At 41.2% G+C, this 23,966-nt stretch overlaps 1 protein-coding gene across 2 annotated transcripts; it reads right to left on the reverse strand.

Annotated features, from left to right (window-relative positions):
* Positions 1-788: 788 nt before the first annotated feature.
* ENTPD3 (ectonucleoside triphosphate diphosphohydrolase 3) lies at positions 789-21,940 on the reverse strand. Of its 2 annotated transcripts, XM_057372696.1 has the most exons (11): positions 21,923-21,940; positions 21,441-21,489; positions 18,322-18,442; positions 13,425-13,542; positions 10,344-10,494; positions 9,421-9,580; positions 7,146-7,376; positions 6,420-6,692; positions 6,214-6,324; positions 5,558-5,695; positions 789-3,371 (listed from the first exon to the last, which is right to left on the reverse strand). In XM_057372696.1, the coding sequence occupies exons 3-11, from the start codon at positions 18,439-18,441 to the stop codon at positions 3,138-3,140; spliced, it is 1,536 nt and encodes a 511-aa protein (XP_057228679.1). In that variant the 5' UTR covers position 18,442; positions 21,441-21,489; positions 21,923-21,940; the 3' UTR covers positions 789-3,137. The 2 variants fall into 2 exon arrangements, with proteins under 2 accessions (XP_057228679.1, XP_057228680.1); XM_057372697.1 differs by lacking the exons at positions 21,441-21,489; positions 21,923-21,940 and adding an exon at positions 21,873-21,916.
* Positions 21,941-23,966: the final 2,026 nt, after the last annotated feature.

The following is a 23,966-nucleotide window of genomic DNA, read 5'->3' on the forward strand; positions in this document are numbered from 1 at the left end:
TTATTCATTTTTATTTGTTTGAGTGTGGGGTTTTTACTTTCCCCACATTATTAAACTGTCTTTATCTCAGCCCATGAGTTTTCCAGCTTTTACCCTTCCATTCTCTCCCTGATCCTGCTTGTGGGGGAGTGAGCGAGTGGCTGCCTGGGGCTTGGTTGTTGGCTGGTGTAAAACAACCACARCTTTCAAGCCTAATCAATAGAAAGGAGACCTTATCGGTGGAACAGGCAGCAGCATCTCCCAGTCAAGGACATCTAGGAACTAACAAGCTTTAAGGATGCAGAAAATCAAGACATTGATATATGTATGAACTRTCTTCCTGATAATGCTAAAAATCACACCTCCCCATAAAAAAGGCCCTGCCCATGTGAAGACTCTATCTTGATCAACTATATTTGATAAGCAGGAATTACTGCATCACATCACGCCAGTGAACCTGAAAGAAGACCTAGAAAGCATGTGTCCCTGAGTGAAATGTAACAGTCTTTAGAAGTCAGAGTTGTGTTTGTGTGTTTTATAAATGTATAAAAGAAAAAGAAAAAAAAATAGAAGAATGCTTGCTTTTAACCACCAGGATTTTCTTGCTGAGAACATGGGATTCAGGTGATAAGTCCTGTCCACTTCAGAACCTTGCAAGGTCAGTTTTGCAGCTTGGAGATGTCCACCCCCTAGAATAACATTTCAGAGATTTCCTACTCCTCTATTAAGAGTAGTTTGTCTACCAGCATGAAAATATTGGTAGTGGGGGGAAAAACGGGCTAAAWATAAAAAGTACACTTGGCTTAACTTTTCACAATTTTATTAATCTTCAGAAGCAGGCACTGAAGAGTATAAAAAGATAAATAACCACTGGTTTGCACACATTCCCAAGTGCTGTTCACTTCTGTCTCTCCCAGAGATCTTTTCAGTTGTAGCCAGCAGGACAGTGYTAGTCCTGTTGAGCTGGTTTTCGCTCACACTTGAGGGAGGAGTTAGTGAGTGAAGCTGCTTGGCTGGAAGTTCAACACCTTCAGCTTTCCCAGCTGAAACTGCCAGGAGAGGTGAGACAGAGCAGGTGGGGATCCTGGTCACATTGAGGGGGATTATATACACAAGGAGAAGAAGGAACTACTGATAAAAGCAGAACACAGAGGGAATTTGATTCTTTGAACWGATACTGAGTCTATCCAAGTACATCTGGAAGTCCAAATGATTTTTGAACAAATTTACTTGTTCTTTAGCTGCCAGCTCTACACAGATTAACTTCCAAGTGTGTTCCATTTGTGTAAAAACCACATCTGAATGGCCYAGCCACTCGCAAAGCAAAGCTTTTGTAGAGCAAGTAAATATTCCAGAATACAATTTTCCACWGAAATTTGGCAACTAAAGAAAATATTTTAATGCTCTCACCCAACTGTCTGGATTTTTTTTCACTCATAACTGTAGTTACAGATCCATCACACAGAAGACAAAGACTTTAACTCATGCCACCCTCTGTAATGTCCRTGCACTCTGAAATAAATTTTATACTTTATCAGATATAACTTTCATGCCACAGAGCACTTCATTATCTTGTAATACCTTGTACCTTATTGCTACTCCAGTAAGAGTAGAATTAGCAGTATATCAACAGAGAAGGGACAAAGCCCTATTGATCTGCTTGAAAAATCACTTTTTTCTTTTCCATTAAGAAATGTATTTGGCTCCCTTCAAATCATCTGTAAGCCTAGGAAAAAAAAAAACACAGAAGAAAACAAAACCCCAACACCACAASCGAACATAAGTAAGAAGGTGATATTGAAACAAAAGACTGAAATTAAAATCATTATTTATGGGTAAAAATACTGGCCACTGTTCTCCTATCTATCCCCTAATCAATGGTGGGGATAGATGAAGCTGAGATAGTCCTGTGATTTAAGGGAGTGTGAGGTTTGGTAAAGAATGCATGGGCTCTCAAGGAAGCCAGCTGTTTCCAGAATTTGCAGGAAAGCTCTGGCATTAATACATTTGACAGAAGCATGTGCCAGGTAGATCCCAAGGCTGCTGAAGGAACACTGAGGCCGAGACAGTGGAAAGGCTGAGCAAGGCACTACAGCCATGACTGCAGCTCCAGCTATGAACCCACACAGAAAAGGTGTTTTGCTGGCCTGAGGACTGGCTCCTGTTCCTCCTGGCCTTGAAAGAAGGRCTTAACATGTTAATGCTTTGGAATGTTCAGCTCTGAGACTCCATCCCAACAGCTGAAATAACAYGTATGTGTCAAATCAGTATGGACTGCCACTGTCTGAGACCAACAATATGTGGGGTGTACAGGTCAGGGTTTCAGTATGAGAACCTACAAAAAGCATTTCTGTGAAAGTTAGAGAGAAAAGGACACTGAAAACTCCAGTGTCTTCTGGAGGTAACTGTGAGATATTTAAATTTAGGTTCAGTTACTAAAGTGTGAAAGCATTTTGTTCCATCTCCAAAGCAAATCTTATGTACCACAGCAGAGGCATTTTGGGGTCTCCATGGTACCGAAAGATACAGCTCTGTTTAAGACAGGCTTGAAAGTCCTGAGAGGTGTTGACAGTTTATTACACCTTTATGTGATGGGGATCAATCCATTTGCAACAGCAATAAAAACAATTCTATCACAGCTCTTCCTTTCAGTTCTTGTCATTATCCAGTGCTTGTTCCAGCTTCAGAAATTGGATTACTTCAGGGCTTTTAGTGTCAGCACGGCATACAAGGACAACTGCCATGTTCCCACCTCCCACAATTGTTACTGGCTTGTTTAATTTTATCTTAAACAACTRCCACTGTGATCAAATCCATCAGCACTTGAGTTCACCAATTAGCACAAAGTTAATGAACAAACAAGTAATASGTACCTGGCAGGAAAAGGCTAGTAATCCCTTATAAAGCAAAATGACACATCTGCCCACGTTTTATCTGCACACTGGACAAATTAGGTTTACAGAAACAATTGCCAAAATGTTTCAAAAGCACTCCAATTCACCATATTACAGATTCTTTTGTGCGTCTTCTCTATTTATRCTTCTGGTCCTGAAGTCAGAGAAGTCCTGTCTTTATTTTTAAAAAAATGGGGGGCAAAATAAAGTTTGGCTTCATAGCACTATAAAAGGCTTTTTTTTTTTGTCTTCAGTGAAGTTCATTCATTCTGGAATAAATACGTGTTCAACGCGGGGGATATTCTTCTGATTATGGGATGCAATACACAAGTAAACAAGGAAGAGGAGACACAGCAGTGCTGTAGCTGTGAGGAAGATGAGGAGTCCAGCAAACAGAGAAGGTTTCAGAGGTAACTGGATCAGCTTGCCTTCTGCTGGAATCATGTTTGTGAGGCTTAACATGTAACCGAGTGACCAYGCTATACTGCTGTTACCAACCTGAAATAAAGACAGAAGAATCCTATTCCCATGGAATTTTCAGTCAAAGAGGAGCGGTTCCAAAAGCTAAACTGCTTTTACTGTTACACTGTCCTTGTAAATTAGCAAGGAGAAATCTTTAGTGGAACATGCAAAGAAGATACAGAACTATTTTAAATTACCCTTTTTCTGTAGTTCCAGAGGATGGTAATAAAATTGGTCACTGGGCTCACTGGGCTAAAGAGGTGAGTCACAAGTATTGGATGGATACAAAGATGTGTGGTCTATATGCAGTCAGGCAGTTATGAGATTTTCTGTGCAAGAGACACATTTTAAACAAACAAAAAAMCCCATCACTGCTGTGCCAGTTCCTAAATTAGCCCCTCACCTTAGCCAAATCCTAGGATGTAATTTTGTTCAAGCAAACAAAAAAAACCCACAAAGAGTCTGACCAGCATGGACAAAAAGGAAGCCAGGGTGAAGTCCCCAAAGCAGAAACTCTGTGTGTCATCTTTTGTTCCATTATTGGTKTCGTGCCTGCAAATGAGCCAAAACTAGGCTCTTCCATTTAAAAAATAAACATAAGTGAAAAACTACTTCAAAACAGGTGAAACAACAGCAAAGGGAATATATTTGTATTTGCTCCATGGTCCTGCTTTTCTGTCTTTTCCCACTTTTAGTTTGAGCAACAGTTTCCCAATTTTCCACTGTCCTTTTCATGAAGTCATCATCCTGGCACTTGATAAGCACAGGATCAAAGGATAAAGTGTCCTTTGTCCTTCTGCCATCACAAGGTTTAAAACTTCTAATTTTTGCAAATCATCTAGCTCTGATTCAAGCCCAGATCTTAGCATTAGGCCAAGGTTCTTTTCATTGGTTGTGTTCACTAATTAAAAGGAAATACATACTCCTAGCATAGACAAAAAACCCACCCTCCAGTCATAGTGAGATTGTGCTGTTATCTCTGGGGTAGTTTAGCTGATCAGCCAACATTAGATCTTGCTATTTTAGCATGGGGAGATCTAATTAAGAGAATGTAGTTTTGCCTTTTGGAGTTTCRTGATTACCCTAGTGTAAAATCTAGGCAACAAAGGTATTCATTTTAAATAAGTCTTTTGGGGTTTTATTTTGCTCACTATTTTTATAGTCTTGGCTAAATACAGAAAAAATGTTGCTGTTTCTGGCTGCTCCTTTCTGCTGGGGACAATATAATATATATTTAAMTATCAAGACAAATCCATCCCCCACCCCCCCTGCCCAGTCCAGATTAAGATCTCAAAGTAAGCTCGATGCTGTTTTCCTGGTGGAACAGCTAAACTTTGGATGTTTCTCCAGAGCTGCTAATGGTTGTCCACCAGAGGTCAAAACAAGGCAAGAAAATCCTAYTTGATTCCTTACTGCATGAGTAATAGGTATGATTGCACTGAAAAAAATTGCTTTTGATTCCTCATTCACAGCTTGCCAACATCCCCTGCATCTAAGGGGATTTAAGGATACACCATGAAGATCTACAGCCTATTCTTTTGCTGGTTTTGCATGCAAGTGCAGAAGCATTTCCAAACTATATGGACATTATGAGACACTCTGGAATAGAGTTTTAAAATAAGGCTTTATGCAGTAGCAGAGAAAAAGAGAAATGCATTTATCACACAGATACTKTGAGCCTTCTCTCTCTGTCAACTGAAAAGCAATACCCCATCAAAATCCATTCTTATTCCAGAGAACAGATTATGGCACAGATGGATGAACTRAGTGAGGATGAAAACTGTCCTAGTTGCTTCATCACCACGCACTGAATACAAACTGCTTTGCCAGTTCCCCAACACTCTGCCAGCAGTGAGAAAAGCAGAGTTCTGCTGTCCAGYTCAGCAGGGTTAGCTCAAACTGACCTTGACTGGTGAGGTGTTTTAGGCAGATCACTGCCTAGAGCAAAATACTGGGTAAATGTTTGAGAAACAAGTATTTGATCTTTGCTTAAAGCTCTGGAAAAGAATCTGTGTAGCATCTCCAAGTAATGCTGTGATCCCTGAAACCAGGCTGAGATTGTTACTGAGGTTTGAAAAGTAGCTTTGTTTTATGCCAAACATTTGACAGACATTTACAAAGGCTATTTACAACCAATCTAGTTTTGCTGCTGCTGCATCTTCTGTCTCCTTCTCCATCTCTTTGGATTAAAATAACAGTAAGAGAAAATTATYATTACTCACCTCCTTTTGAAAATGTATCCTTGGCCAGGTTTCTGCATTGAAGTTGTAACCATGTACAAGCAAGTAATAAATGAAATTGGCTGAGAAACAGTAGGATCTAGCATATGTTTCTTCAAATTTAGGCAGCATAAACTGGAGCTGAAAGCAAAAGGTTGGGTTTTTTTTTAAAAAACATGTTAACGATGGAAAAAAATGCTTTGGGGTTTTGTAACTAGAGAATATTTGGATTCTAATTACAATTTAGTAAGACTTTTCAGAAACACCAAATAAAGGTACAGACAACTAGATACAGGGACTCAGTAAAAGAAAGACTAAAAGTGACAAGTGAGTTTATGGGGTGAACAATTAAAATAAATATAAAACTGCACACTGAAGATTGAGGATGTTATAGTTTCTAAAATTTCCATGTCATTTCTACAGCATGGTTAGAACTGTGAAATGAAATTTCAAAACCTGTTCCTAGTGTTAAGCATGGTAGAAATACTACATGCTTTGAAGCACAGTGGAAAAACAAATGCTAGATTGATACAGACTTTTTTAAAGGTTCTGAACACATAGCCAGTCCATATTATTTTTATATCCCTCTTTTAGAGATTTTAAATAGAAAAAAAAACCCAATAACCCCCAAAAACCAAACAAACAAACAACCCACTTACCTGTGCCCAGCTCTGTGAACAGAAAAACCACATACTTGAATTGAAGTCATCAAGGGAAAAGTGCCCAGATAAATTCAAAGCATTGATTGTGTAGTAGAATCCAGAGAAAGCCTATAGAAAAGGAGTAGATGACAGGTTACTTTCAGAACTACAGAAATCAAAAGCAAGCAAGCTCAAAAAGAAACACCCTGTGTTTGCAAACGTACCACAAAATTCCCTTTAGCTTTYGGCTGATGGWTTCCATTAAATGGACAGTCCTCTCKGTCTCTGCAAGCAGTGAAGTTGAACAATAAAGAAACCATCTCCTGGCACAGACCTGGGTCTCCTGTTCCATGGAAATTCACAAGCTGGTTTGGGTAGTAATTTGCTGGTCTCAGAGAGTGTGTGCAAAGGCTGCCAAAGAAGTACTTCATCGTTAATGCTGTATTATAATTCTGAGGGTAACAGGGATTATCCACATTGGCACTGCCATTTGAYTTCTGGGGGGAAAAAGAAACAAACAAAAACAAACAARAAACCCCAAACAATAAATACTAGTCAAAAGCAAGAAAATCCTAGTTTGGCATTAACTACAGGAACCATTTAAACTGCAGATGCATGTRTTTTTGTTCACTGACATGACTGGTCAGCACAATGGCTGTTGATCATTCTGTTTCATAGAATTGTAGAATGATTTCTCCAGAAATCATTGACAAGATCAGCAAAACACTTACAAGGCCTTTTTGTCAAATGGTACAGAGCTCTCACTAGTTTTTCACAAACATGAAGTTGTTTGTACGAAACCTAAGTGTGCTTGTCCACCACAAAGCACAATTGAGCTCTTACTGGGGTCCCCAAACTCCACTGAAGGGAGGAGAACACAAACATAAGAACCTGCTCAGACAATTACTGAACACTTGCAAAAGCAGCAGAGCAAAAGGTCTTAAACAGACCTGGAGCAGCAATGCCAAAAGCCTTTTCTCAGCTTCATCTCTCCCGTAGCACTGATAGCTGTGAGTGTAGACATTGTAGTTGTAACCATACAACTTCACTTGCAAGGTGCTATTGAAGTGCTCCTCAGACTCCTCGGGGATAAATGAAATTTGAGTGGAAGCTCCTCCAAGGTCCAGTGCACCCATAGTGTCTTTTCTGTAAGGATGGACCCATGTCCTCCAAAGGTTTCTCTACATGTAAAATTAAAAACAAGGCACATTAGAAGTATCATCTGCTTGTTCCCCCTCAAGCTTTTCTAGTCTTTACTTCCTGAGACTTTCCCCCCTTCTTTGTCCTGCACTCTTCCAAAAAAAAAAAAATAGCTCTTGAGAAAACATGCAGATGTTTTTACATAAGAGGGATGTACTTTCAGAGAATGAAATGATCTAGGAAGATGGGAAAACGAATGCAGCATAGCATTCAAGTCAATAGGACAGCACAATGATCAAAGCATAGGACTAGCCAGATCAATGCATATCCTAGAATGTAAGGAACAGAAGTTCAGATATCCATGAGAACCTGAACAAATCTGGATGGAAATGGTATCAAGATTAGCTGGTTTCAAGGCAAGAAGAAATATTAAAGGAATGGAATATTAAGAGATGACTGAGACAGAGAGAGAAAAGAGAGTGAAAATGGAGTGAAAAATGCAGAAAAGTCAGATGAGAGCTCCATCAAAGTCAAAAGAACAAGGACCCCTAATCTGCACATTTCCTTTGCTGAAACTGCAGTGGCAATAAATCTTATCCATTCAGATGGCATTGTTCATTATTACCCAAAATATGCCCCAAATTCTGTATTTGATCTACATGGCCATAGTGCTAAATACAGATTTTCTATGATTATCTATGTCAGTATTTACAGTAGTGTTGCCCACAGAGCAGGATGAGATGAATGTATACACAAGAATGGAAACAAAACTTTATGGGCTAGCAAATATATTCACAATAAAATTTTACAGTGAAAGATCCCCATAAACAAGCCCTTGCAGAATTTGATTCTTAGCCCGTTGTCACAAGAAAGGTCAGAATTTATCTCTTCTATGAGTGATATTCCACATGTAGCTATTCATACAACTCTAGACTAAACTGGCTTTACAGCATCTTGCAGTCCATTCCTTATGAATTTGCCATATGGAATTCAATGTCTGGATTATTAAAATTCACGTGGTAGAAGACGGACACCASCCTGAGGCTGCTGATGCCATTTTTGTGGCACTCAACAAGAAAARCTCCTACAGAATGGGTGATTCCAATACTGGTTTTTTTAATGCTGCAAGTCAGCAACACATTCACCGTGAGCTGCCACTCACAGCACCAACAAGTAATTCCTTCTTATTTAATGGCCATGGTCTGATAGGAGCCATTCAGCCAGGATAGCTGGCAATACTCAGCARTATTGGTTGAAATTTCTTTCAGCCTAGCGAGGGAATCTGGCAGGAATGCATTTAATGCTAAGGGCAGCATGCTGTTGCCATAACGCAGATGAGTGATTGCTGATCATCTTGGTACAGCTTTTACTCTGAATTAAATGACACTGAATAGTTGTACCCAAAAAGGGTTCTTCCAATAATCTGACTCCCTCTCCGCTATGAGGCTCCTGCCTGACCCTATTCCAAGTTCGAGAACAGCATAACCATGTTTATATTGGTGTCACTTGGTCTTCACAAGACAGTTGGTATCACAGCCTACTGCTCACAGCCCACAGCTTTTCAGCAGTCTTGCAATGAGCTGTGCGTGAATGATTTCTGGCTCAGCTGAGGCACATTTGACCACCTTCAGCGCTACAGTCGTGTCTGCTTAAGACAAGTGAGCCAACACTGCCAAACAATTTGGAGTGTTGTGCAGGTCCTTCACCAGTAGGGCTGCAGGGACAGCAGATAAGCAGAAAAAAAGCATCTTTAGTTGGCACTGCTGTCAAGACAATCAACACTCATCACACTTAACATACCAGTGCATTTAAGAGCAATCTAACTTTTTGTTTCTGGGTAAGGCATCCAATGTCATTTAAAAAAGAGCCCTTTTTTGTGGATCAGCAGTTTTACCTTTGTCATATCGGATTCCCATAACAACATATTCTTTGATTTTTGTTTGTCCTATTACTGCCACAAAAGGACCCTGTTAGAGATTTCAGTGGAAAAGTTGCTACTCTGACACTTCAACAGGCATGTCCTCTCAAACTTCTCATTTTTAAGAGAAATAGTGAAAAGAAAAGCATGCAGTTTTTTCCACACACCTCTAAGAAATTGCCCATTAAATAGTTGGCCGTTATCCATCCATACACCCCTTCCTCWGGCCCAGTTATGATCTGCGCACCCCTAAATTCAAAAGGTTGTGCTCTGAAGTAGTTTTGAATGCTTGCAAGGACTTCATTGGCTGCCGATTCATTTTGCAACCTAAGCAATTCACAAAACATGAGACACTGAGCATCTGGAAAGGCAATTTCATGTTTATTGTTCACTGACTAGCAATTCAAGAAAACTCCTACAATCACCTAATAAATAAAATAGACATTGTTTCCCTGAAGGGGAAGCTTATGATAGGGAACAGCCAGTACCCAGCATTGCTTCAGCAATGTACCAGCTTCACTCTTTATCATGCAAGTTCATGGGTGGGTTTTGTTTCTCATTATATATACCTTTACTCTTTATGAACCGAGTGTTTATATGACAGCTGGTTAAAAYAGTGCTGGAATCTCTCTTTCAACTCTGTTTAGCCACAGAACAAATACAAAAAGCCAGTTTGTGCCAGGGCTAAAGCCACAGACAGACCCCAAAACTGTATCACCTCACATCCACACTCAGAATTCAGTGTTTAGTTACATTCTGCCTTTGCTGCTCATAGATGTGCACAAACATTATAAACATTATCTGTTTACATAACACTGTATTTCAAGACAGATGTGAAAGAGAAAATTAAACTCTTGCCTTCTCTGAAATAAAGCAACCATTTCTTTTCAATACGGCATAATAGAGGGGTTTTATGCAGATGTTCTTTCCCTATCAGWAAAGTAAATTAAATTAAATTGGCTGGGCTCCATTTTCTTTTGAGATGGCCAATTTCCAGTGGGTAAAAATGCATCCAATACATTTCTCACATTCTGCTTTCACAGAATGCTATGCTAGTTTGCATACAGAGTAGTTYGAGTTTCTTCCATACCTCAGCAGTCTCATGCCAGCTGTAGCCCCCAGATAAACAGAAGTGTTTTTATGCAGATGAACTGGTATTCTCTCCTTGACTTTATTCAGACAGTCATCAAGAGGCTTGGCAAGAGCTTCAGGGCTACTCCCATAGCTGGATATACCAGGGCCTAAAAGAGAGCAAGGAGATAGATTTTATTCTGCTTTGCCAACTACAAATTAGCCCAATTAGCAAACAGGTGTTAAGAGAAAGACATTTTCCCCCTTCCCTCCTGTAATTGCAAACACGCGTTGGTTGGCTGAAAACTAGGAGTGGTTATGGAATTATTCATGAGGAAAGTAACTATACTCTTGACAGATGCTGTTCAAAATAGCATATCTGCTGGGTGTCAAATTTGTCTGATCTGCCCAAGTATAGAAAATCCCTCCTTCCACAGCCTAAGACAAAGATTTTCAAATCTTGTTTGCCCCAGCTATTGTGGACACCATGACACCCCTACAGCTCACTGCTCTCAACTGGATGTAGAATAAAGGAGCTTTTGCAAGGAATTGCTGGTGAAATTCCAAGATGCACAGAAATGGCTCCTGAATTCATTGAGATGCAAGTCTGTTCTGGTGCATGACTACTAAACAGCTTTCCAAATTTCCAAAGCCTTCAAAGAGCAGGAATGAGAGTTACACCATGCTGCATAAAGTATAGCTATTTGAACAATTAACATCAAAGTCTTTCCTGTCTTGCTCGACACTCCAAGGGACCATGAGGATCTCAACTTGTTCAGGCTCAACTTGGGTGTAAATAAAACATTCCTTACTAAAATTTCCTTGCTGAGGAAGTTGCACAGAGAGAAATCCAGTCACTCCCACTGCCTTGCAGGGAATAACTGCCATAACTCCCATCTACTTCTATATCAGCCATGTCTTGCACAACCTGGAYCCAAGCTAAGCAAAAGGTGGCTTTTACCAAGTTGAAATGAAAAACCATTTATGTTCAGTCACATTGCATTGATATAAACAGAAGAAAAAAACTGTGAGCCTTTACAGATTCCACTCTCCAAAACTCCTGTTTTTGACATTGCGAACTTAAACATAAACACTTCCATGTCATCATTAGACGTTTACAGTCCTGGTTTTGGAATAAGACTTTCTGAAAGTCTTAAGTCCAGCACAAACAGGCCTGAAGCTGGAAGGAAAAACAGAGAAAAACAGAGCAGCAACATCCTCAGCAGCTGCCACTGCCTCACACTTCTGTGGTGGCTGCAACTTCCCATCTTCCAGTGTTCAGACTGAGCAGGTCACAAGGCAATGACCATTTTCTTCTCAACAGCTGCCTGTCTAAGCCAATGCTTAGAGCCTTACCAGGACAGAATACCGCACTATGAAGAAAGGATTTTTATTTGGGGCCGGTTCCTACACACAGGGGAAGAGGTACTTAATAAAGGCAGAAATGAAATCATAAAAACACCACAGAACTCACAGAGTAGTTGATCATTTGACCTTCRAGTTCAGCAGGCATGCAAAAATCTGCCTCTCATCATGCCCAGAACCCCARTTTAAGTGCTTAAGACTATGGTTAGAGGGTCATTAAAGAAACACTGACAGACATGTTCACCACTGCCACCCACAGCGCAGCTGGGGACATCTCCCATGAACCAGCCCTCTGTCTCCTCCAGTGCAGTTATCCAAGACTAGAAGAGTGAACCCTGGTGACTTTGTGGGATGACAAGGATGAGGAGTACTTGGCTGGCCATGGTTAAGGCCATGGACCCAGACAGCTCACAACAATCTGGACTCCTCTGTTTTGTAATTTATTTGTATTCCCCAGGGGTAAAACAAAATCTAAACCAATTAAGGCAAAATCACAAAGCGCTCCTGTCTTCTTTGAGAAGAAGAATAATGCAGTTTCTCTGTGTGTTTTTCTCACACCAGAATTCCTAAAGGCAACATTCCTAATGAGTCAAGACATGAGTTAGCAGAGTGTACCCCTCACTTCAGCAGGCTGGCCACCATCCCAGCAGTTTGTAAGGACATTATGTCATTAGAGATATGACAATGCATTACTTCTGTTTGTGTTACACTTGCTTTCCTTTTCTTTCCTAGAATTGCTAAGAATGTCCACACGTATGTTTAAAACTGAAGATAGAAATGCTGGTGCTGTTAAGAAACCATTGCCTTCTACTCGTAGTTTACTCATGGGCCTCTGTGGATACAACTGCAGCATCTTTTTGCAGAATAAAGAGGGAAACAAGACTTTGCGAGATCATGACTGAGAGTGAAGGAAATATTCTCTTTGAACACTACATTTATTAACAGAGAACAAAAAAAAATGATTTCCCTCCTCTGCCTGGCCACCTGTCTTCACAAAATGTGTGGCTTTTTCATATCTTTGAAGGCTGATGTCACTGAAGTTGACTAAGAGTTTCTGTGAAGGATTCCACAACCAGCCATTAGAAATCAGACTCAACCATACTGCAGTGTGATCAAAAGCCAGCCTAGTCTGTCTGTGAGGAATCAATTCAAAACCTCAGACAAAAGACAGTGGTACCTGTGGGGCACCTTCTAACAGGGCACAGACAWGGCTCTTCCCAAGACAAAGGCCACACCTACATATTTGATAAAACTATGACACCCTGTTAGAAATAGTTTTGCCAATTTAATGATTTTACTTGATAATTTCATTCACTGCTTCCTAGTTTTTTAGTGTGGRGAAGTTAATTTACAACTAAAATCTAACACAGGCTAGAATCCAATTCTTTTAAAACTCTTTTTATTCCAAGCTATTTTAACATATATATTTGACTTTTATTTTGAAAGAAACATAAGGACTAAACATTTGCAGGTCCTKACTCTCTTTAGATTGAGTTCTGTCTGCACCAATCATGCACTACCATGGAGTAAATCAAATTTAGCTACAATTTCCTCTCTCTGGTGCAATGATAGGAGCACCTTACTKCATCAGTAGAAAAAGAACTAATGATGACAGATACAGACATCGTCTTGACAGTTYTCCCTCCCCAATACTGAAAATGGAACACACTGGGAAAAGAAAAAACACACTACAAGCAAGGTTAGAAATAAATAAGAAACTTTTCTTTGAGCTCACCTTTCACATTGCACTTGAAGGTTTGGCTCACTACTCCCGTGTTGTTTTCTTTTTCTGCTGGCCACTCATAGACATAGACCGTAGTCCGAGAGGATCCAGCATCAAGGACTATTCCATACTGGGGATTAAAAAAGAATACATTWGATGAAGAAACAAACAATGACAGCTTAAATACCCATATGCAGCTGCACTTGACTGCCCCACCAGACATTCACAAAATGCATGCACACTGTATTATTTACAAGAGAGATTAATTCTAGTGTTAGGCGCTTAGGCATGAATCCAACCGCCAAGCACAGAATGAATCTGGCTGCAAACCAAGGAACATACTACATATCTTCAATAATTAATTCAGTGGGGATGGAGAATGCTCATCTCCTTTCAGCATCAGGCTCAAAATCCACACTGACAAATAGATAACACTGTGTTAGGACCTGATTTTGCAGCAAGTTCATTTCCCTTTATCCCAGTCCACTCCCTGAACACTGAAGGGTTTGATATCTAAGCACAGGCTTTAGATTCAAGGATGCACAAGGGATCCATAAAGCCGTGAGCAAAGAGGTAAAGTACATAATAGTCGACACTAAGAATGATGTAACAAGTCTGGYTCTTTCCTAATTGCCCCATAAACCTCTCCCTTTGAGTGGTTTAGGCAGTCCAGCTGAAAGCTTGCCTCAGAACAAGCTGTGCCAGAGTATGAGACAACAGAGGGAAAGAGAATCACTATTACTCCATGATTATTCATGAAATAAATGAGAGAGATTTAAATTATTTGCCCCGGGTCCCTTGGACTCTTTGTGGGATTAAAGCACAGGTTTCTCCATCCCATTCCACTGCTCACCAGACCACTCTTTTCCCCTTTCCCATATTATGTGGCAGCAGAAAACKGTAGTAACTGGGAAGGCAGCCTCATGAAGGGAAGCAAACTGTAATTTTGGTATCCTCTTTATGATCCCTGAAAGTATGTTTTGCTSTCCCAAAGTCACCTGATTGGTAGCAGTCACACAGTAAAAGGTTTGGTTTTCTGTCAGCTTTTTTTTCTTTTGAAACAGACATATGCCCAGGAACCTGTCAATACTGAAAAATYGAGATGGAGCTTCCATCTGTCTCAAAAGCAGTGAGACCCCTTGTAGCAAGCTGATAAATTTCGTACCACTGCCTCCCTGGGGACCAACAAGTCCGACTGGGAAGGATCACTGCTTCAGGTGGTGAACCATTCAGCCTCCACACCTGATTAGTTCTCATCTTCTACTGTAATCCTAAAAACTCTTGGCCTCCAAAGAGTACCAGTAATACCAGTCTAGTYTGTTTCACAGAGGACTGTTAGATAATGAAAATTTCATTTATGTTTATACAAACAATATTTACCCTGATCCACTACAAGATTAAAGGCTCCACAGATATTATCAAACCACTACATCTTCAGGTTCTGTTTCAGTAACTACTTTAGCAAAGACAATTTGAGTCTATTTCCTCTCCTTGGAAGAGATGAGCRCTCTGGAGGTCCATTACACAGTAATGGCCAATCTGCTTAAGGACTGCTGATTAAATCTAGTGTCGGTCAGCTTAAAAGTGCCAACCATAAGTTGGCACTTAACTTGGCTACTTTTAGAGCTAACTATMATGCCCAAGGAGAGCTGGAAGAGAATGGAAGTATTTTTACCTCAGTTAATTGTAGGCTTTTTTACCCTCTTTCTCCATACACTGTATTTCTCAGCCTCCTTCTCAAAGTAAGAGATTTTCATCCCAAAGAGCAGTGGTACACTTATCTGAAACAATGCGTGACTGACAATTTTATTTTCTTTCTTCTCCTCCTCCTCCTCTATTTTTACTATACAGCATTTTGCTTCCTTTAAAAGAGATGTTCATTTTTGAAAAGGTCTCTTGGGCCCATTTTGGAGTGACTCTTGAAGCTCCTCAGGACTTGTGTGAGTTCACTGCAAAATGGTCCATGCAGCCTCAAGAAGTGGTGGTCAGTGACAACTGTTCCACATGTTAGGACTAAGATTAATCTTTAATTTAAAAACACCAGAAATGACAGAGGGTGCTGCATCTTAAGAAGGTGAGAGAATTCTACATGCCTTGTCTTAGTGGACTGCCAAACTGGCTGGATTAAAATTTTCCAGGGGCATTAGATTTCTGCCCAATTGCAAGTTGGATCACCTTTGCTCGCCCTATAAGGACAGCCAATGCCTTCCCGCTTTGAAATGCACCATGTGGGACTGAGAGCACATGCAAACCCTTATCCTGGGCTAGCAGCTGTTGAAGAACAGAACTACTTTCCTTCTCCCTTCTGTCCTTTTTACTTCAATTTCCTCACGGAATATTTCCATCATCTCAAAGGCTTGGTGGTACCTTAACACCCAAGAACTGCACCAACTGCTCAATGGACTAGGTTAGTCAGACAAGACAGGGAGACAACATTAAACCAGAAAAGCTTCAGAGTTCTGTTTTCTAGTACAGTAGAAGGAAGAAAAGAAGAAAGGGGAGAAGCAAAGCAATTTTAAGAAAAATGCTTTTTATGAGAATATGATTTTGCAGGTATATCCTGAAGAGTAGGAATCCCAACAGATAGGCATGCACAAGCCCCAGGATTTAATCATCTTTTCAACTTGAGTGTCATTCCTATAGGAGGACATAGAGATGCACAGACCCTTAAAGCAGGCACAGTTATGATGGGTCACCTGCCTTCCAATCACTTTGGAAACTGCCAAGAGGAGTTAGCAGGATAAACCAGTTACAGGGAAGGTGGAGGCCACAAAAGCAGATCTATGCTAGAAGCACACTTCAATTCAGCTACGTAGGTTTGAATAACTTTTAATCAAGTATAACAGCCACAAGCAAGGCAAAACACTTCCCAAGAGCTAAAAGAGACATGCAAAATTAAGGTGATGAAAACTGTGGCACCTCTAGAGGCAAATTAAAGAAATACAATAATGAAGTGGAGATTTTTTTCTCTAGGGCTCAYAAAACAGCATTAGACAAACAGAATTATTTTTCTTACTGGAACAAAGGCTCATTACGTTCACAGCTATCATCATTTACAATTGCACACTTCACCACTGAGGATGTTTGTGCTCTCTTCATCACTCTTCTTGCTTCACAGTATGTAYCAGCAAGTCATGAGTTCTTTCAGTGCCCCAGACTCATGCAATGGACAGTCTTTCTTCACTAATCAGTGTCTCAATCTTCAGATAATCCAACCATCAAGGATCCAAAATATTCAATTTTGCAACAACAGTTTAAGACATCAGTGGCATAGCATACATATAATTTCTGTCTGTGCCACAATGGACACTCTCAACGTACATCTTGGGAAAGAGCTCCTATGSCACAGGTAACACCAACAGTAACAGAAGAACAAGGCCATTTACAAAGAGTAAGTCTGCTTTCATCATGCTGTTGCCATATTTAATTTTAGTCAACCATTAAGTTTAAGACGCTGTCATTTCCAGGCTCCATTGTATCAGCCAGGTACTGGAGGGTTTCACTTCTACCTCCTTCTACCTGTGAATTTCTTGTGAGTGTTAATCACTCACTGAGGACAACTCAGTGTCTCAAGACTCAAACACAGGGTCCTCCACATCACCTCCACTGGCAGGCTTACAGCCCAAACTCAAATCCACAGCCAAGGCACACATAGCAGAGTGAAAACCAGCCTTCCTACAGAGTCAGCCATGAAGCTGCTGGGATTCAGTAAGCAAACCTCCCCACTTAAACCAGCTCTAGATAGTCTGGGTGGTTCCAATGCTTTCTCAAGGAGTAAGATAAATAGTTTCATCATTCTGAACGTGAAACTGAATTAATAACAAACACAAAAGGTGTGTAGGCTGTCCTTTAGGTAGTGGCTTCAGCCTCGGCCTGGCTTCAGCTGGGGTACATGTCACTCCAGTCTTGCTTTGCATGAAAATCAGTGGGATGTGAGGGTGCTGCAAGCAGCAGGYTGGAGCTCAACAGAGCATTTATTTGAAGTACTATGTCCCAGTGCAAGATCCCAGCACACACACCCTGCCACATCACACAAAATGGGTATCAGAATATGGTTGTAGCCCATTGTCTGACTCATACACCCCCAAATGATTCAGACAAAGCCAAAGGTGTTTATAATCCCTTGAAGTGCAATGAGGCGTTAGCCTTTCATTACCAGTATGTGAACTGTCCAGATAAACACGCATGCAGATAGAAAGGCAGAAGGGACTTCAAAGAGGATTGGGGGGAAAACCAATTCAGCATGCCAGACTGCACAGCTTCTCTAGAAGGGTAATTTCCACAGCTTTTCCTCAGCTGTGTATGTCTCTTATGGAAGAACCTGCATACATGTTCCAGCAGCATGAAGCAGAGGCTGAACTTCGGAGTATTTCAGTTTGTCTTTTGCAGTTTGCTCTGCCCCCCTTAATGAAGTTTGCTCCTSTTAATATCCAGCAAGTCCCAACATGTGGCAAAGGATCAAGTGCATRCCTAGAGCCCAAATGCTTTTGACATTAGGAGCAAATTGCAAAGATGTCAGCTTTAACTTCCCAGCTCTGCTTGGGGGCAGAATTTAAACTCTGGGCATTTCCCACTTCAAAATTATTTAAAATTACTTCCAGTCTCTGGCAAAAAAAAAAAAAAAAAAAAARGAGWGAAATATTCTTCCCATTTGGCTTTTCAGTTCTGAAGATGTTGTGTGATGGCCATCACAGAGAAGGAATCAGAGAATGCTTTTCCTGCTTTTCCACTGACTCTTGACCCATTCTCATTTTCTCTCAGGTTCAGTTTTACCATGATGATGTGATTAAACATTAATTTATGGCTGTAAGCTCATTTGAATCACCCCATAAAAATGAATTTAGAAAAGCATGTTATTAAATATCAGTTCAAAGCATTGTTCTCCTTCCTGAGGTATCCTAAGACTTACCTTAAGTCCTGGGGAGAGGACCTGCTGCTGATTTATCTGTATCACTGCAATAGCAATAACAAGAACTATACTTAGAAGAAGGAACACTTGGGCRACAACACTTGGGGTTCTGGTGAGCATCCTGAAACAAAAGAACGGGAAACACTTCAGGAATTTGAAAGCATTCAGTGATTCTGTCTTAAAGCCTGGAACCCTGATTCAGCTGAAACTCATAAAATGTCATTTCATCAACTAGATTACATCGAGTGGCAATTTCATCTTCTCCTCAAGAGCTGCCTGGTGTTTTGCAACCACTAAGTTCTCATTGTCTGTAAGGGCTGTGTCTATATTGTCATGCTAACAACGCTAGATTTTACCCTCAGCCTGCTTGTTTTCCAMGCTGCCTACGTGTAGGTGCCTGCTCAGCACCTTCCACACCCGAGGAAAGGCATGCTGTGGGCAGGCAGGACGGGCTGGGGCTCACCCTACACTCCCATGTGCTCCTACAGCACAGACACAACCATGGCCACACAGACACCTGAGGGATGTTTGTGCCAGAGATGCAAGGTGGGTGTCTACAAGAGATACAGGCTTCTTCAGAAAAAAAATAAAACCCAAACAAGGAGGTTTTAAGAACATTAAAGTAGGTGTCTTTCTACTAACTGCTGATGAAATGTGTGTGTGTGCTTATTAATGAGGAGCCTATTATTGTCACTCTGCACTGCACATAAAATATAAAATGGTTTAACTCAAGAGATTTTGAGATAAAAAGTTACCGAATCTAAGTAAATCTGACATGGTTATGTTGGAAAAACCCCAAGGTGACATGAAACACACATGCTAACAATAAGGCTATTTATATGTTCATATCCTCTAGGAAAGTTTCCTAGAATTCAAATGTTGTTTAGGTTTCCTGTAATTTCTGCTCATCCGCTATTTTAACATGTCTCTGACCAGACATCTCTTAATCCCAAGAGGCCATTCAGTACCTCTGAATACTGACAATCCACCTATCAAAAACCCTTATGCGCCCCAGGGGGGGTTAAGGAGAAAAGATGCAGCTGGTGGGAGATGGCAAGCTTAGAAGTGTCAGAGGAGCACAACAAGGAGAACCTTCCTGCCTTTCTTATTTTTGAAACCACTTGTTTTGGCATAGAAAAATTAACTTAGCCTGGCGTGATCTGTCCTGAGTCACATCTCCAAATTCTTCCGTCCTGATGGTGGAACACAGCAGTGGCTGTTCAGGACTGTCCTGTGATTTCAGCAACCACCAGTGCCAACCTATGCTGAGGACAGGAGCTTAAAGGTGGCCTACAGTCCATGGCCTGAGCACAACTGGGTCAGCCCCACTGCACCTGCAACACATGGTCTTGTCCTCAGCTCCAACCAGAGCCAGAGCACTGAGGGAGAAAGCAGAACAAATRCTTCTCACACAGTTTCCATTTTCTAAACCCTATCAGTTCTTCAGCCCAGGTACCCATGGTTCAACATCTATGTTCACATTCAAAAGAGAAAAAAGAAATTTGTTTTGTTCTGGGATTAGCTTCACACTGAGCTTTGCCTAATGCTATTGCTTTCCTTCTTTGTCTTGCTATTTCTGTTGCAAAAACTAACTCAGACTGGCTTTTGGATACTCTTTGCTTCAGCTTGATGCGTCTTACTTCCAAAACCTTATTTTTTACACTCATTAACTCTGKTTTCTAAATCCATATAGGCTCCTTGTTTACTACCTATCCACTCTTCCAATACTTTCTTTCTTGGCTTGGTAATAGCTTTATCATCTTAATCACCAGTCAGATTTAAGGAAAAATTACCAGCCACATTGGTGATCTATTTACTTCTGCTCATTGCTTTACTATCCTGAGGCATTGAAAYRTCATGTACASAATAMACAAATGATAGAATAAATAWSAATAATAAATAATAATAACTTTACTATTACAAAATGTGTTAACATCACAACCTGCAGATAATGTCAGATACTAATTAGAAGTGTTCATATGGATCAATTCCTATTTAAAAGGAGGGAGCAGATTCTTAACTACACATTTATGAATAACCATCTGGATAAAATACTTCAGGGGGAGAAAAGATCTTTTTCTTTAACTTTCAGTTGTATGTGGATATATCTATCATTGTAAAGTGACTGGAAAAGAGCTATCTGCTCACAACCTGATATATACCAGTCACTCCTGGATCAAAGCGCTGATTTCAGTGCYGGAAAAAAATAAGTCATCATCAAAGAAAAATACGCAGGGGAAAAGATTCTTTGAAAAACTAAATCATTACTAAAAAGCAAAGCAATAATGACTGTTAGAAWATTAACACTTAATTCTTGAATGATTAAGTATTTTCTGCTCCTGTTTCTGGGTAATGAAAATCTTGGTTTGTTGAATTTCTCATGTGCTTCCCTCACATTGGGATTTGTCTTCATCAGAGGTGACTTTTCTCAAAAATCTTTTTTGAGAAGAAGAATATTGAGTAAGGGCAGATCTCTGAAGACCTTCCTCATACAATTTCATCAGAGATAATCTGCAAATTCTGATTTACACAACAGCCTCTCTGTCAAAAGGGCACCTTGCACTCCATGCCCCCTTGAAGTCATACAGTTGACACCTTGGCTGTCTTGCCACACAACTGGATCACAAGYACAGGGCTGTATTCACCCATGGCTACACTCATCTAAGGCTCWCACACATGCACCGGGCAATATTTGCCCGTTCACTGAAATTTGTAGAGATACCAGAGAGGAGTTCGTTCACTCCCGAATTTAAATAGAGTTGTAAGGTAAGGAATTCCTGCTGTCATTGTGCACTTGTTGGCAAAAAGACAAATAAAAGATGTTAACAGGGTATCAAAAAAAAGTTGCATTCCATTATTAAAACATCGTGCTGAACCACAAAACAGCATAAATACATATTTTCCACACCCAGTTAAGTRCGCTAGGCCACACATGAGCGCATTGAAAGTATCACTTTCTACACCTTGCCTGCAAGCAAAAGGAATTCCTGCCTGCAAAGGAAAGCACACTTAACTTCTTCATGCCACCAACATTTTAGCACAACAGTAAAAATGACTGTGCTAAAATTCCTTTTCTCAAGTAACTTGAAACACCAGACCCACTTATGTTAGGAACTGACCTGTTGGTTCATAGGGCGGGTAAACAAACACCTTTCTTCACACTAGAACCTGAGAGTTGAAAATGTTACCATTTCTTTCAGACGAAGTCAACAGGTGAATACTGTAAGTGCTGGGAAAAAAAAAATCCGCAAACCAAATCCCATAGCACCAAAAACACCACATCCACTGCACTTTGAACCCCAGGATGAAAACCTGCGAGGAGGTTTCACACTTCTCCCGCCGGAGGGGAAATTAAATAAAAATAAGCACATGGACACAAAATCGCGGGTGACGCTTTCCCGCAGCTCACCGTCGGACCGGACCGAGTGAGAAAGCTTCACACGATGATTATGATTTGCGGGAAAACTCCACATTATCCCCCAAAAATAAGGTCGGAGAGACAGAGCGACGCCCCCGCCGCGATGGCAGGGGGACAGCCCCCACCCGCTCACCTCAGCCGGCCCCGAGCCAGGGATCCCGGCCCCGCCGAGTCCCAACCTACCTCCCAAGCCGGGCTTCCCCGCCCCGTCCCGCGATGAGGAGCGACGGGAGCCGCCTGCACCCTCGGAGCGGCTGCGAGCGCCTCTCTCCCGGGGGGATTTGTGGAGTCACCCGCCCTCTGCTCCCGTATTTCCAAATAGATGAAATGCAAACAAACAAAAAAAAACAAATTACAGGCTAAAAAAAAAATCCGGATGAACTGACTCAAGTGGAAGGAGATCTGCGGTGGTGGGGTGCATCCGAGGCGTCACCGCAGCGGGGGATGCGGCGGGGCTGTGCCCGGCGAGGGCTGCGCCGGGGCAGCGGGGCTGGCAGGGGACCGAGCATCCGCCGCAGAAACCCCCGTGGCACGGCCGTGCCCTCCTCCCTTCCCCTCCTCCGGCYGCTCCCCGCTTTCCGGAAACGCCGCCCGGGATTTGACGGCAGCTGGTGCGGCAGGGTGTTGCTGGCCGCCCCTAAATCAGTTCCCTCCCAAAGCAAGGAGAGAAAGGGGGCTGTTTAGAGGTGGGCGAAAGAATCCCTGTGTCTTCTAAAGGGAACATAGGTTTCGTGTAATTTCTGCTCATCCTTTATTTTAAGTGCTTTCTCAGACCCCGGAAATCAGCAGTCCCTCCTCTCTTAGGGCTACGTTTCCATCCAGGTTCTGACATACAGGYACCACTTGTTTTGTAGTTTTGCTGGAGTTCTTGCCAACCCCAGGCTGCTCAGTGAACCTAGCACATTTCCAGAAACACGTAAAATCAGTGTCGTAGATCCTGCCCCGTCTAGCCTGGGTGATCATCCTACAGCCTGCAGGATGGGTTTGCCAGGAACACGAGCTCTGGAATCAAAGCAAGACACTTAGGTTGCTTTGCCACCATTTGCTCATTTTTCTAGGATTCGGAGTCATATTAATGTAAAAACCCAAATGCACCTCTTTTATTCTTTTTCTTACAAAGATCTTGATGAATTACAGAATCTTTGCTTTTTGAATAAAGAAAGGAGAACAAGAAACCAGCTGCAGCCTTGTGAACCATCTGTAAGCATCCTTTTATCATCTACTCCTTTTGGGAGTGGAGGCAATTTCCTCTTTTTGATGACAGCGCATTATTAAAGCTGATTTAATGATGATCTTGGGAGATCAGTTATTTCTAGCACATGAAGACAAAGCCTCCCATCCATCTTGATTCTCTGTCTGTTGCGTGTAATTTATTTCTTTTGTATTCTTTCCATTCATGTGGCATATTTTTCTTCTTCCATCCAAATGTATTTAWGGCACTTGGTCCAACTGACTGTATTGGTCAGTCACCTGAATCTGCTCTGGTGTCCATTTAAAATAAGTGAACTGGATTGCATACCCCATGGAAAACTTACTATTTTTATACAATCAAACATGAATATTTTGAAATAGAAAAAAATGTCAACCAGTCCTACACCAGTGACTAAAATGTAATGCTTGCAAAGATAGCAAACCCTACCTTCTATATCATCTACTTCTATCAAAACAGACGAACAAGATTGTTTTCTTTCTGCACCATTTCCAAGAGCTGGGCTGCTGCACAAGCTGCTCTTCTTGTGACTATTTTTGCAATGCTAAAATCATGATAGCATATCTGATATGGGCTATAAAATCCTCCAGCTTCAAAGTCCAGAATACTGCTCTGAAATCAAACAGACTAGAARCAAGATTCCCCTCCAGGAGTGCCCAGTGGCTGTGTTTCATTGGTTCTTCTGCTTCAGTCCAAGGGACCCACCTTAAATCCATTCCTTTACCTTCTTTTTTCCTAAGCCTTCTCTGGTTTTTCTTCAGTTTTCTCCTCAGCTCGGTCCACCCTTTTCAGGCTCACAGCTCGCTGCACCCAATCCTCAACCCCTTCCTCACTCCCAAGGCATAGATTAAACTGGATGCCATTTTCCCAGCCTTTGCTGAACCTGCAGCACAAATACCTCTCCTTGCCATCGTTTCCTTTGCTGCAGCACYTTTTTCTTCTCCCCCTTCAAGCATCCTTGTTCAAATACACTTAGTGTAACTAACTGTACTGATTTATTTTGCTTGGAAAGAATCA

This window comes from Malurus melanocephalus, unplaced genomic scaffold, assembly GCF_030028575.1.
Source record: "Malurus melanocephalus ecotype Western Australia unplaced genomic scaffold, MMel_1.1 scaffold_177, whole genome shotgun sequence".
Classification (NCBI taxonomy): domain Eukaryota; kingdom Metazoa; phylum Chordata; class Aves; order Passeriformes; family Maluridae; genus Malurus; species Malurus melanocephalus.